This window comes from Triturus cristatus, chromosome 12 (genome assembly GCF_964204655.1).
Source record: "Triturus cristatus chromosome 12, aTriCri1.1, whole genome shotgun sequence".
Classification (NCBI taxonomy): Eukaryota; Metazoa; Chordata; class Amphibia; order Caudata; family Salamandridae; genus Triturus; species Triturus cristatus.
Genome location: NC_140595.1, coordinates 179,752,341 through 179,766,614, shown reverse-complemented (window position 1 = coordinate 179,766,614; position 14,274 = coordinate 179,752,341). Strand labels below are relative to the sequence as shown.

The 14,274-nt window shown below is 50.1% G+C and overlaps 1 protein-coding gene across 10 annotated transcripts in view; it reads left to right on the top strand.

Moving 5' to 3' along the window:
* CNOT1 (CCR4-NOT transcription complex subunit 1) overlaps positions 1-14,274 on the top strand; it is a 1,579,387-nt gene that overhangs the window by 609,383 nt on the left and 955,730 nt on the right. For all 10 annotated transcript variants that reach the window (XM_085638198.1, XM_085638193.1, XM_085638201.1 and 7 more), the window contains one exon: positions 3,647-3,771. In XM_085638198.1, the coding sequence (XP_085494324.1) occupies positions 3,647-3,771 (125 nt within the window). The remainder of the gene's footprint in view (positions 1-3,646; positions 3,772-14,274) is intronic.

Genomic DNA, 14,274 nt, shown 5'->3' with positions numbered 1-14,274 from the left:
TGTCAGGAGGCTCTGCGCCTCTGGACGTGGCTGGAACACCAGGGCGTCACCCTAGTGGTTCAACATCTGGCGGGCTCTCTGAACGCCAGAGCAGACGAACTCAGCCGCCGGTGCATGATGGATCACGAATGGCGTCTAAACTCCGAAGTGGCGCAAGGTCTCTTTCAGCAGTGGGGAGAGCCTTGGTTTAGATCTATTCGCCACCTAAGAGAACGCGCAATGTCAGCAGTTCTGCGCGTTGGAATTTCCAAGGCGGCACTCGCTCGGCGACGCTTTTCGTCACGAGTGGACTTGCGGTCTGTTGTACGCCTTTCCGCCTATACCACTTCTGCCCAGAGTGCTGGAGAAGATCAGGCACGACCGGGCCCAAGTCATCTTGGTGGCTCCGGATTGGGCACGAAGGTACTGGTATCCCGAGCTACTCAGTATGTTGACCGATCCTCCGATACGTCTGCCCCTTCGGGAGATCTTCTGTCGCAGCAGCAGGGGATGGTCCTCCACCCGAACCTGTCCAGCCTCCACCTCCATGCGTGGAGATTGAGCGGCGGCAGTTGATGCCATTTGACTTACCTCCTGAAGTCTGTGATATCATTCTGGCAGCCAGGCGTCCCTCCACAAAGACGGTATACGCCTGCCGGTGGAACAAATTTGTGGCATGGTGCACAGCAAAGGCTGTGGATCCCCTTTCCGCCACTCTTTCTGAGGTTCTCCTCTTTCTTCTTCCTTTGGCCCGGCAGGGCTCTGCCCTGGGCACCTTGAAAGGTTATCTTGCTGCCATCTCTGCCTTCTTGCGGCTTCCTGATCAGCCTTCTCTTTTCAAGTCCCCTGTAGTTACACGCGTTCTAAAAGGCATTACTCACACGTTCCCTCCTGTCCCTTTTGTAATGCCTCAGTGGGACTTGAATCTTGTTCTCACATTTCTAATGTGCGCTCCCTTTGAGCCTCTTCATAATTGTCCTCTTCGTCTGCTGACGCTTAAGACTGCTTTTCTAGTAGCCATCACCTCGGCTAGACGGGTGAGTGAGCTCCAGGCTTTATCTTCAAAGCCTCCCTTTCTCTCTGTTCATCCGGACAAGGTTGTCCTTCGGCCTCGTCCCTCCTTTCTTCCGAAAGTAGTGACCCCCTTTCATCTTGGGCAGTCTGTCACCTTGCCCACCTTCTTTCCGCCTCCGCATCCTTCCAAAGAGGAAGAGAGGCTCCACCGTCTGGACCCAAAACGTGCGCTCTCCTTTTATCTGGACCGCATAAAGCAGTTCCGGGTGGACGACCAACTTTTCGTTGGATACGTGGGTGCTAAGAAGGGGAAAGCTGTGCACAAACGGACCATCTCTCGGTGGGTCGTTTTGTGCATCAAAATTTGTTATTCCTTGGCAAAAAAGGACCCTCCTGTTGGGCTGCGCGCCCATTCTACTCTGGCCACAGCGGCTACTACTGCTTTGGGACGGGGTGTCCCTTTGCAGGACATCTGTCAGGCGGCGACGTGGGCTCCGCTGCGCACGTTTGCCAGGCACTATTGCCTAGACAGCGAAGTCCGGAGGGATGGCTTCTTTGGTCGTTCTGTCCTCCAGGACTTTCTGGTGTGATCTTGGTTCGCAGACCCACCACCGGGGATGGTATTACTTGGGTATCTATTCTAAGGTGAGGAATCTAACTAACGTGTTTCTTTCAGATGAACAAGTTACTTACCTTGGGTAGCTGGAGGATAGGTTGGTACCCAGGATTCGGGCACAGGGGGCCGGGTGCAGGGGTGCCTTTTCTTTTGGTGTCAGGAAATCTTACTCTGATCGCGGTTGGGGGGGGTCCCTGGTTTTGAGGCTGCAGGCGTCGTCGGGGGCGGTAAGGTGGGTCCTTGGGTGCCGGATTTGGGGTCAGTCGCCAGGGGGACGTCCTCTGGGTCTTTGTCCACTCCAGCACAGGCCAAGCTTGGCGGGTGCAGAGTGTGCAGGGTTTGCGGTTCCAGGCTGATGCCAGGGGTTAGATTCTTGCTTTGAGCAGAGCCACTGCTGGTGGGAGTCCCAGGTGCTCAGTCAAAAGGTCGCCAGGTCCTCCAGGGTTTGTGAGGTTGCTGGCCAAAGGAGGTGCAGGGATTTAGCAGGAGTAGGTACGATGGTCGATAGGCCGGTAGGGCTGGGACCAAAGCAGTTGGTGTCTTCCTCCTCTTAGCAGCTGCACGGCAGGTCATCTTTCTTCTTGATCTTCTTTGCTGTTTTGGAATCTAAGGAAGTAAGGTTCAGGGTGCCCCTAAATACTACATTTAGGGGCGTTCGAAGTAGGTAAAGGGCAGGGACCACTGAGTCGCTGTCCTGGGGTGGGTACACCCCCTATCCTGCCACTCTCCTGTGGGAAGGGGGCAGTGGCCTAGTCCTGATTGGGTAGAGCTCCCCATCTTCAAGATGGCAAGGACCCGGAGAGGTGCTTCACCTCGACTCCCCCATCTGAGGGGTGGGGTTGGCAGAGGCTGGCACATCCCCTGTCCTTACTTGGGGTTTCCGGCCAGTCTTCCTGCCAGAGTGGGGGATTAGAACCGGTAGGGGCCAGTTGCTGAGTACAGCAAGTGGCCTGGAGAAGCTCACAAAGGCGGCATGCCTTTGAAGCTTCCCCTGCCCATCCAGGGGGAGGAGACCTAGCACCCCACCCAGGATGTGCATTGTTGCAGGCCCAGGAGAGCCGGTGGCTCTCTACCCAGGGGTCCAGCAACATGTCTGCTGTGTGGCAGCCTAGGCAGCCCCTCACACGACGTGGATTGTAGGTTAGGTTCAGGGGGCATCTCTAAAATGCCCTCTGTTATGCATTGTACATTAAATTCCACACTGGCATCAGTGTGGGTTTAATGTGCTGAGAAGTTTGATACCAAACTTCTCAGTCTTCAGTGTTGTCATCATTGTGCTGTGGAGTTAGTGTTTGACGAGCTCCCAGCACCATATACTCTTAAATGGCAGTACTGCACTTACAGTGCCCAGGAATGGTTCTGGATACTGTAGGGGCACAGGTCTCATGCTCCTGTGCCCACACCATTGGCATAGGGCACCCAGCTAGAGGGGTGGCTGATGTATGACCGGGCAGAGTAGGTTGTGAGCATGGCACACAGGTGTTTGTGCCATGTCGATTTTGTTTGGTCTTGTACCCAGACACTCAGCCTGCAAGGGCAGTGTGTTTGTGTTGGGGTACAGGGCTTCTAAGGGTGGCACAATGAGTGATGCAGCTCTTAGAGGCCTTCCCTGGTCACAAGGCCCTGGGTACCTAGGGTACCATTTACCAGGGGCTGACATGTGGCCAGGGTTTGCCAATTTGGGTTTTAAGTAAGGAACATAGGCCCTGGCACCTGATTGGCAGGCGTCCAGGGCACACTCAGTCAAAGTACATTCAGCAATTCAGCAACAAGTGGGGGTATACCATGCAAGAAAGATGGCACTTTCTCACACTAACCAAGTTCAGGATGTTTCCTTTATTGAAAAAAACCATAGTACAGATATTTCAGTACTCAAAGCTGCATTGACTGCCATTGATTTGGAAAAGTATAATCACTTCCAGAATAATTAGTCTGTCCTTATTCAGATCTGTTTTATAGTTTGACGTGGTCATTCATCTGGTGGGTTTTGATTTGTTTTCACAAAAAATACAAAGTCTCTTTTCATCCCCTTTTCAGCTGACTTATCTCAAGTGTGGCCAGAAGCAAATCAGCACTTTAGTAAAGAAATAGATGATGAAGCTAACAGCTACTTCCAGCGTATTTACAACCATCCACCACATCCGACCATGTCTGTGGATGAGGTGAGTTTTCTTCCCCTGATACACTGTTTAGATGTTTTGATGTGGGTGTTTAAATACACCCAACACTGATGTAATAACCAATCTTTACTGATCGGAAGTATATCTTGCACTTTGCCAGCATAAGGGGCTCTCAGATGAAGGTAAAAGAGTGCGAAATGGACATATCCAGTGTAAAGAATCTTCCTCTACAGCTGACTGAAGACTTTAATAGGTTGTAGATGTTTTGATGGTGAATCCTGGTCGAGGGTTCTTTAGTGTATAAATGTTATGTTACTTTGACAAGTCTTGCTTTTGTTCTTTTTAAAATGGACAGCGTTCCAACCAGGTATAGTTATAAAACAAAAATCAAATTCCTTACTTGTGTACCTTGTTAATACAATACTTAATTGAATAAGAGAACAGAAGGGTAGCCACATTGTATCAATTGGATGTAGTCAATATTTTATATGCATGTTTCATCAAAAAGGTATATAGTTGTGAGGAAAGTGGCTCTGTATATACTGTTCTCAAATAGGTACAGGGTGTACAGAGTCCACAGTCCCCAGAGGCTTGGCAGAGGCTAAAGTTAGATATAACCTTACTCTCTAGTGGGAGCTTGGTCGAGCAGTAAGGCAGTATCAGAGGACAGTGTAAAGCATTTGTTGCACACACTCAGCCAACAAATGGTCTCACACACTCAATAACTGAACTCTAGGCCAATGGTTTATATATAAAAAATATATGCTGGTTTTGTTTTAGAACCAATAATGGGCATTAAAATAGACTTTTTCAGGATGAGATGCTTTATATAAATACTTTTGCAATATGCAATTGACTTTTGTAGAAAGTTACAAGTGGTTGCAATAGGCAACACAATTCTAAACACAATGCATTGAGTTCAATGGAAGTTTCAAGTTATTTGCCACAGATTACTTTTAGGATTATTTTTGGAATTCCAGGACTGGATCCTAGATTCAGTCCTGGGTCAGTACTTGGAATCAAGTGATAAAAGTCAACTTAATTACTGTGATTTTTAGACAATATTTTGCTGTTTTAAAAGTTGACACTTAGAAATATTTCATAGAAAACAGTCAATGATTCCCTATGGCAGAAAATCCAAGTTGCAGGTATGGTATGTTCTCGTTACTTTTGTAATCCAGTACTGGGTGCCTAGACTCAGTACTGGCACCTTTATCCAAAACCGGTAAGTAACTACGTTTTCAGATATTATACGATTTTTAAAGAATATTTAAAGATTGCAGAAATTGACACTTAGAAGAAATTTCACTGAAAAACAGTCAATGATTTCCTATGAGAGAAAATTGGGTTACTGGTAAGTACAGTTGTAAGCATTTTTCAGAGTCAGTGCTGGGCACCAAGATCCAGCACTGGGAGCTCACCTAAGAGCAGGTGAGTATTTTCGTGGTCGAGGCATGTGGGCTGCTGAATTCATATCTGTGCATAGATCGCCGCCTAGTGTTGGGTCCGGATGTTTGCACGTTGTTGTCCTGGAAGAGTCTTCGAAGTATCCTGAGATAGGTGACTCCTCCCCTGGACCACAGTGCGCATGGGCATCCTCTCCATCCTCAGATTGTTTTTTTTCCGCCATTGGGTTCGGATGTGCTTATCTTAGCTCAAGTTAGGAAAATTTAGTTTCAGGCCAAAAGGCCTTTAGTTTTCGTCTGTACTGTTCCCGATCGGTATCGACAGCTTACTTGCTAGTTTAGCAACTTTAACAACTTTTTTCGGATCCGTTTAATCCGACCATCGACCTTACATCGACGATGGAATCGAGGACCCCATTCAAACGGTGTCCTGTTTGCCAAGCAAAATATCCACATATCGACGTCCACCCGGTGTGCAACAAATGCCTCGCTCCGGATCACGACGAATCAAAATGTATGGCCTGTGCCCGATTCAGATCCAAAAAGACTCTCCGGAATCGACTAGCAGCGAGATTAGAAGCGCAGCAATCGGCACCGGCCCCGACCAACATCTTCAGCACCGAGGACGAAGATGTTGAAAGCGTGGAAAACAAACTCCAGCCCCGCTTCCGAACACGATTCTCGATCGGAAGACGCAGATGAAGAGTTTTTCACAGGGAAGAAGCCGACGATGAGGTAGGGGACTACAATGAGGCCTTCGGGGCCGAAGAAGATAGCTCTGGTGAAGAGCAGGGCCTACCCGTCCAAACGGAGGCTATTAAAGTGCGTCAGTCTACGGCTCCGGTCGAGGGATCGCCTTCGGGCCTTACCAGAGATCAATCCCGCAGTTCTTCGGCCCCGCCCTCTGGCCCGGCCTCGAACATCCAGCGAGAGCCATTATCGAAAAAGACTGGTTTCCCTTCAACGAAACCGAAACCATTCGTCGCACCGGTTCAACAGAAACCGAAAGTGAAACTGGCACTGGTCAGCTCGAAGACCTCCACTCCTTCAACGCCAGCCAGAACCGTCGGCTCCGAACGCACCAAAAGGGATTTCGGCGCCGAACTCGCGGCAGCGGATATCGGCACCGACCCAAAAAGGAAGGCCATCGGTACCACCAAAGCGCCTCGGCCCCCGGCACCGAAGCAATCGGCCACGACCACCAAGGTTAAAATGGCCACTCCATCGGAATCCACTTCGAAGGCAGCGACTATGGTCCTGTCATCGACGCTGTCGACCGCTACTACCTCTCCTGGACTCGATGACCCTGTGGCTCCGAAGAAGTCCACACCTACCTCTACAGAACCACTCGGCACCAAAGAACCTTTGGCGTTCTCGGTGCGACAAGTTGCGGCGTCCTTGCAACGTATCAGAGAACAGGCAGCCCTCCAGTCCACGTCGGGCTCCGAGCCGAAAAAGGCTTCAAAGGCACCTTCGGCACCAACCAACATCACTTTTGGTTTGCCGCCGTCCACAGCGCCAAAACTATTCGAGATCTGAACACGTGTCACCCAGACAAGGTCCCCATCTACTGGATACTCTCCTACTGGGCCTTCACCGTCCCAATTCATCGACGCCGACACCGGCAGGCTCATGCTCCGAAAGCGCAAAGTCACTTCCGACCAGCCTTTGGACTCTTACAGAATCCCTCTAAAGCAAAAACTGCCAGCAGAATCGGAACCAGTTCTATATGAACGCCTCCACACCTCCTATCCAGATCCCCAGTCCTTTTCTCCGACGCCCTCCGACACGGACGCAATGGAGGATTACATGGGTGATGACACCACCTACCCCAGGGATATAGATCCTGAGGAGCAGCAGGACCAAGATCAAACTTGGGATGACCCTGCAGACCCAGGTGCCGCTACAGATACCCAGGACACGCAGCTTTATGGCGCCAAAACATCTCCCACAGAGGACACTGCTGCCTTCAATGCCCTCATTGAACGTGCCGCAGCCAATCATGGAGTGCAACTCCACTCGGACACAATTGAGGACGATTTCCTAGTGGACACTTTCGCCTCCTCAGAGAGGACCGTAAAGACTCTGCCCATGTTAAAAGGTGTCCTCAAGCCAGCAAAGGACATTTTCAAGGAAACAACCAGGGCACGGGTGATAAACCCCAGGATAGAGAAAAAATACAAACCTGCGCCCGGGGACCCTATGTACATTAGAGGCCAGTTACCCCTGGACTCCATCGTGGTTGCTAACGCTCGCAAACGAGCGCACTCGCAGACAACTGGTGATGCTCCTCCCCCGGACAAGGAGTCCAAGGTGCTGGAGACCTCCGGCAAAAGGATTGCAGCCCAGGCAGCAAACATCTGGCGTATTGCCAATACACAGGCGCTCCTGGCTCGCTACGATCGCTCACACTATGACACGTTGGAGTCCCTACTCCCAACATCTACCTGACGAATACAAAGAGGCAGCGGAGCTCCTCATCAGAGAGGGACAACTTCTCACAAACGCATCCATTAAGTGTGCACTGGATGCCGCCGACACAGCTGCGAGGGCAATAAACACCAGCGTCATGCTACGACGACACGCTTGGTTAAGAATCTCCGGATTCAAACCTGAGGTTCAAAATAACATCCTCAATCAGCCTGTCAACCCCGACTACTTATTCGGACCGGAGGTTGACACCACCCTAGAAAAGATCAAAAAGGACACAGACACTGCAAAGTCAATGGGGGCTCTACAAACGCAGACATTTCGTAGTGGTTACTTTCGTCGCCCCGGAAATAGGGGAGCGGCTAGAGGACAGGGGTCACAGCAAACATACAATAAAGGGGGCACACAGAGTACCTACGATAAAAACACCAGAGGTGGATATCGTGGCTCCAGCACCAAGGGCAGAGGACGCGGTTACGGCAACACCAGGTCCTCACCCAAGAACAAACAGTGACGCCCTCTCACTTCCCCCCCGACCACATAACACCTGTCGGGGGGAGACTCCAGCGGTTCCTGTCCACGTGGAATACCATCACCACGGACAGGTGTGTCATGGATGTTATCCAACACGGTTACTGTCTCGAATTAACCTCCACTCCACCCACAATACCGCCAAAGCACCGTCCTATGTCCTCAGAGCACTTGGCATTATTGCAGCAGGAAGTGCTAAGTATGCTGCAAAAAGGTGCAATAGAGGTCGTGCCCGTCCACCAGCAAGGAACAGGGGTGTACTCTCTGTACTTTTTAATACCAAAGAAGGACGGGTCACTCAGACCTATACTAGACCTGAGACCCCTCAACCACTACATTCTCTCAGAGCATTTCCATATGCTCACCCTACAGCAGGTTCTCCCGCTGCTCAGACAGGGAGACTTCCTAGCCACACTAGACCTCAAAGATGCGTACTTCCACATACCCCTACACCCGTCACACAGAAAATATCTCGGGTTCACTATTCAGGGGCAGCACTACCAATTCAAAGTCCTCCCCTTCGGTGTGACAACAGCACCCAGAGTTTTCTCCAAGTGCCTAGCTACAGTGGCTGCACATCTACGGAGACACCACATTCACGTCTACCCTTACCTGGACGACTGGCTTGTTCATGCAAAGTCAGCCCAACAATGTGCCAGCCACATGTCCCTCACCTACTTCACAGTCTGGGATTCTCACTAAATTACCCAAAATCACATCTCCAACCCGCACACGTACAACAGTACCTAGGTGCGACCATAGACACTCTGGCAGCCAAAGCTCAGCCAAATTTAGTGAGGATCAACAGCATGCAAATGCTGATTTCCAAGTTCAAACCCCAACACTCCCTTCCTGCGCGAGTGTTCATGCAGTTGATAGGCATGATGGCCGCCTGCATTTTCATATTCCCGCACGCGAGACTACATATGCGCCCGCTTCAGGAGTGCTTGGCACGTCAATGGAATCAGGCTCACGGGCAATTAAAAGACCTAGTGTTGGTGAGCGGTCGGGCATACAACTCTCTGCATTGGTGGAATCCACAAAACCTTTGCAAGGGCCGACCGTTCCAAGAGCCTGTCCCACAAATGATACTGACGGCGGACGCGTCTCTCCAGGGATGGGGAGCTCATGTACTCAATTACACAGTGCAGGGACTATGGACAATACAACAAAAGAAGATGCACATCAACCTTCTAGAACTGATGGCAATCTTCCTGGCACTGAAAGCATTCAAGGTACACTTGTGCAACAAAGTCGTGTTGATCCGGACGGACAACATGACTGCCATGTACTACATACAGAAGCAGGGAGGAACACACTCTCCACAGTTGTCTCATCAGGCTCAGAGCATGTGGAAGTGGGCCATTCAGAGGAACATATTCCTTATGGCGGAACACCTCCCCGGCAAGGACAACCAGATGGCGGATCTGCTCAGCAGACACAGCCACCAGATGCACGAGTGGGAGCTACACCCGTCAGTACTCCAACCGTACTTCCAACAGTGGGGTCATCCAGAGATAGACCTATTCGCCACAAACGAAAACGCAAAATGCCAAAGCTTTGCCGCCAGGTTCCCACATCCACAGTCGCAGGGCAATGCGATATGGATGAACTGGTCCGGCAGATTTGCGTACGCTCTTCCCCCAGCGCCATTAATACCGCTGGTGGCACGCAAACTGCGACAGCACTCACTGACACTCATCCTAGTTGCTCCCACTTGGGCGCGCCAGCCATGGTAAACCACCTTTCTAGAACTTTCCGTGGTGCCGCATCAAAGGCTGCGGATCAAACCTGCACTTTTAACCCAGAACCATGGCGAAATTCAGCACCCAGATCCGCAACAGCTGAACCTGGCAATCTGGCTCCTGAAGTCTTAGTTTGGCTACCTAAACCTGCCACCTGACTGTATGGACATCATTAAGGAGGCCAGGAGACGCACTACCAGAGCTTGCTATGCAGCTAAATGGAAAAAGTTTGTCATTTATTGCAACAACAATGACATTAACCCGCTAGACGCATCCATCCAAAACATAATCTGTTACCTCTTACACCTATACCGATGCAATCTGGCATATACCTCAATACGTATCCATTTGACCGCAATAGCAGCCTATCTCCAAAACAGGCAGCACCTCTCTTTATTCCGAGTGCCTGCCATCAAGGCTTTATTGGAGGGACTTAAACGAGTGATTCCCCCAAGACACCCACCAGCACCGGTGTGGAACCTCAAGTTGGTCCTCACCCGACTGATGGGTCCACCCTTCGAACCTCTCCACTCATGTGAGATTCAATTCCTCACCTGGAAAGTAGCTTTCCTAGTGGCAATCACTTCGTTAAGAAGAGTTAGTGAACTCCAGGCACTAACCATTCAAGAGCCATTCATACAGGTTCACGCAAACAGGGTCGTACTACACTCCAACCCCAAATTCATGCCTAAAGTAATATCGCAGTTCCACATGAATCAAACTATTGAACTGCCTGTTTTCTTTCAGAATCCACAAAATGTCGCTGAAAGAATGCTCCATACACTAGATGTCAAAAGAGCCCTCATGTACTATATAGACAGGACTAAAGACTTTAGGAAGACAAAACAACTTTTCGTTGCCTTTTCTCCACAACACAAAGGCAACGCCATCTCCAAAGCCGGTATAGCCAGATGGATCGTTAAATGTATTCAAATTTGCTATCAAAAGGCTAAACGCACATTAACGATTCCCCCCCGAGCCCACTCAACGCGTAAGTTAGGGGCATCCATGGCTTTCCTGGGAAACATTCCTTTACAGGATATATGTAGAGCAGCCACATGGTCCACTATACATACATTTACCAAACACTATTGTGTACATGTACACTCAAAACAGCAGGCAGCTGTAGGACAGGCTGTTCTCAAAACTCTTTTTCAGACCGCTGCAGCTGGCACTGGGGGCCGCCGCTAATAGGAGGTACTGCTATGTATTCTATGCACAGATATGAATTCAGCAGCCCACATGCCTCGAACTGAATATGCTACTTACCAGTATGCATCTGTTCTTGGCATGTAGGGCTGCTGACATTCATATCGCCCACCCTCCTTCCCGGCGCCTGTAGCAGCTGCAGCTCTCAGAATTACTGTATAGCATGGTCATCACTTTCTGTATCTACTCCATCACTGCCACAATGGCGAAAAACAATCTGAGGATGGAGAGGATGCCCATGCGCACTGTGGTCCAGGGGAGGAGTCACCTATCTCAGGATACTTCGAAGACTCTTCCAGGACAACAACGTGCAAACATCCGGACCCAACACTAGGCGGCGATCTATGCACAGATATGATTGTCAGCAGCCCTACATGCCAAGAACAGATGCATACTGGTAAGTAGCATATTCATTTCGTTACTCGGCTGATTTTTGGTGAATATTTTAAGTTTTGAAAAGTCCACACTTAGAAGAAATTTCAGAAAAAGCCAGTCAATGTTAACCTATGGAGAAAATGGAGTTGTGTTTAAAGGTAAGTACTCGACTGCCAGAGTTAAGGTTCTGGGCATAGACTCGGGGGTCTCTCAGGGTCAGGTAGGTACAGTTGGTTCACCCTCAAAAGCACAAGGGCGGCCGGGTGCAGAGAGAGTTAGGCCCAATGTTATCCTATGAGAGGTAGGGGGGCCTTGGTTGGTGGCTGCTGACTAACAAGCCACACGGCTGTGGGAGCTGGGATCCTGGTCACTTACTCAGGGCAAGTGGGGAAGTAGATGGGTGTAGAGGTTGCACTGCCAGGGCCACTCGGGCGGCTGGGTGCTTTTGAGCCTTCGGGAGCTCAATTGATTTCAATGGGAAATCTCCAGTTTAGAAAGACTGCAAGCTCGGGGACGAGGATTCTTCAGGTGGCACCACCACTTCGAGAGGTAAGTTGGGTAGTTGGAGGATAGGTAGGTACCTGGGATTGGGCATAGGGGGCTGCAGGGCGCCGGGTGCAGGGGTGCCTTTTGGTATCGGGAACTCTTACCCTCTGTTGATCGCGGTTTGGGGGGGGCACCTTGTTTTGAGGCCGCAGGCTTCTTCAGGAGTGTCGAGGGAGGTCCTTGGGTGCCGGACTCTGGGTTAGTGTCGCCGTGGGGTCGTCCTCGTGGTCTTTTTTCACGCCGGCACATGCCAGGCTTGGCTAGTGCAGAGTGTGCTGGGTTCGCGGTTCGGGGCTGCTGCCAGGGATAAGTAGATGATTTTGAGTAGAGCCTCTACTCATGGGAGTCCCAGGGGTTTAGAGTCAAAAGGTAGCCAGGTCCTCCGGGGTTTGTGAGGTTGCTGGCCACAAGAGATGCCGGGTTGGACCAGGTTCGAGGGTCGACAGGCCGGTAGGGGTGGGGCCAAAGCAGTTGGTGTCTTCCTCCTCTTAGCAGCTGCACGGCAGGTCATCTTTCTTCTTCATCTTCTTTGCTGTTTTGGAATCTGGAATCTAAGGAAGTAAGGTTCAGGGTGCCCCTAAATACTACATTTAGGGGCGTTCGAAGTAGGTAAAGGGCAGGGACCACTGGGTCGCTGTCCTGGGGTGGGTACACATCCCCTGTCCTTATTTGGGGTTTCCGGCCAAGCTTCCCGCCAGAGTGGGGGGGGGGGGGGGGGTGGTTGCAGTGGCCTGGGGAAGCTCACAGGTGGAATGCCTTTGAAGCTTACCCCTGCCCATCCTCGGGGAGTTGATTGAGCACCTCGCCCAGGATGTGCATTGTTGCAGGCCCAGGAGAGCAGGGGCTCTCCTACCCAGGGGTCCAGTAACATGTCTGCTGTGTGGCAGCCTATGCAGCCTCAGAACAGACGTGGGTTGTAGGTTAGGTTTTAGGGGGCATCTCTAAGATGCCTTCTGGGGTGCTTGGTACATTAAATCCCACACTGGCATCAGTGTGGGTTTAATGTGCTGAGAAGTTTGATACCAAACTTCTCAGTCTTCAGTGTTGCCATTAAGGTGCTGGGGAGTTCGTGTTTGACGAGCTCCCAGCACCATGTACTCTTAAATGGCAGCACTGCACTTACAGTGCCCGGGAATGGACCTGGGTACTGTAGGGGCACAGGGCTCCTGCGCCCCCACCATTGGCATAGGGCACCCAGCTAGAGGGGTGGCTGATGTATGCCATGGTAGTGTAGGTGATGGGCATGGCACACAGGGATGTGTGCCATGTCGACTTTTTGTTTTGTCTTGCACCCAGATACCTACCCTGCAAGGGCAGTGTGTGTGTAAGGGTACAGGGCCTCTAAGGGTGGCACAATAAGTGCTGCAGCCCTTAGAGGCCTTCCCTGGTCACTATACCCTGGGTACCATTTACCAGGGGCGGACATGTGGCCATGGTTTGCCAATTTGGGTTTAGTGTTAGGGAAGGAACATAGGCCCAGGGCACCTGATTGGCAGGAGTCCAGGGCACACTCAGTCAAAGTAAATTTAGCAATTCAGCAAAAAGTGGGGGCATACCATGCAAGAAAGATGGCACTGTATCACAATAGTTACCTTGAGTACTTGTAGATCTATAAGTGAACACTAACAGTTATTCTGACAACTTAAAAAACAAAGCACCCAATAGTGAGTGACCGCAATAGCAGTATACTCATAGATTTGACTACTTGCTTTAACTTTAGACTTAAATATCGTTATGCCACCGTACTTTAAAATGGTAACTTTAGTGGACAATGCCAAACCAGGTTAAGCCATCAGTTTTGCCCACACTGCACCTAATGTGTTAAGTAGCTTTGTCTCCTACTTTTACAGTTAGACTGTAGTTCGATTCTCTGTAATGTAAGCAACTTTTTTTTTTCAGGTGCTTGATTTGATTTCATTGGCTTCAGTGTGTGCAACCACCACTGTATTGCATCTCCTCTCTATTAAGTAGTCATTTTGCTCCTGGTGCACACATTGATTTATGCTCTGTGTTGATTCTTGCTATTCAGTGAGTCAGATTTTTAACTACAAGCCAATATGCATTTCATCTTCATGCCTCTACATTTTCCTGTTCCTTTTTTCTTTTTCCATTTTATTTCGGGTAATAGCTCTTTTCTCTTTGTGCTGTCCTTTCCACTAATTGTAACATTGAGCTTTACCTTAAATTATATGTTCGAGGCATATGAGCTGTAGATCACATGCTATGCATAGATCCCCATCTAGTGTTGGGTCCAGATGTTTTTACTTTTTTTTTTGTTCCAGGAAGTCTTTCCAGTTACTCCT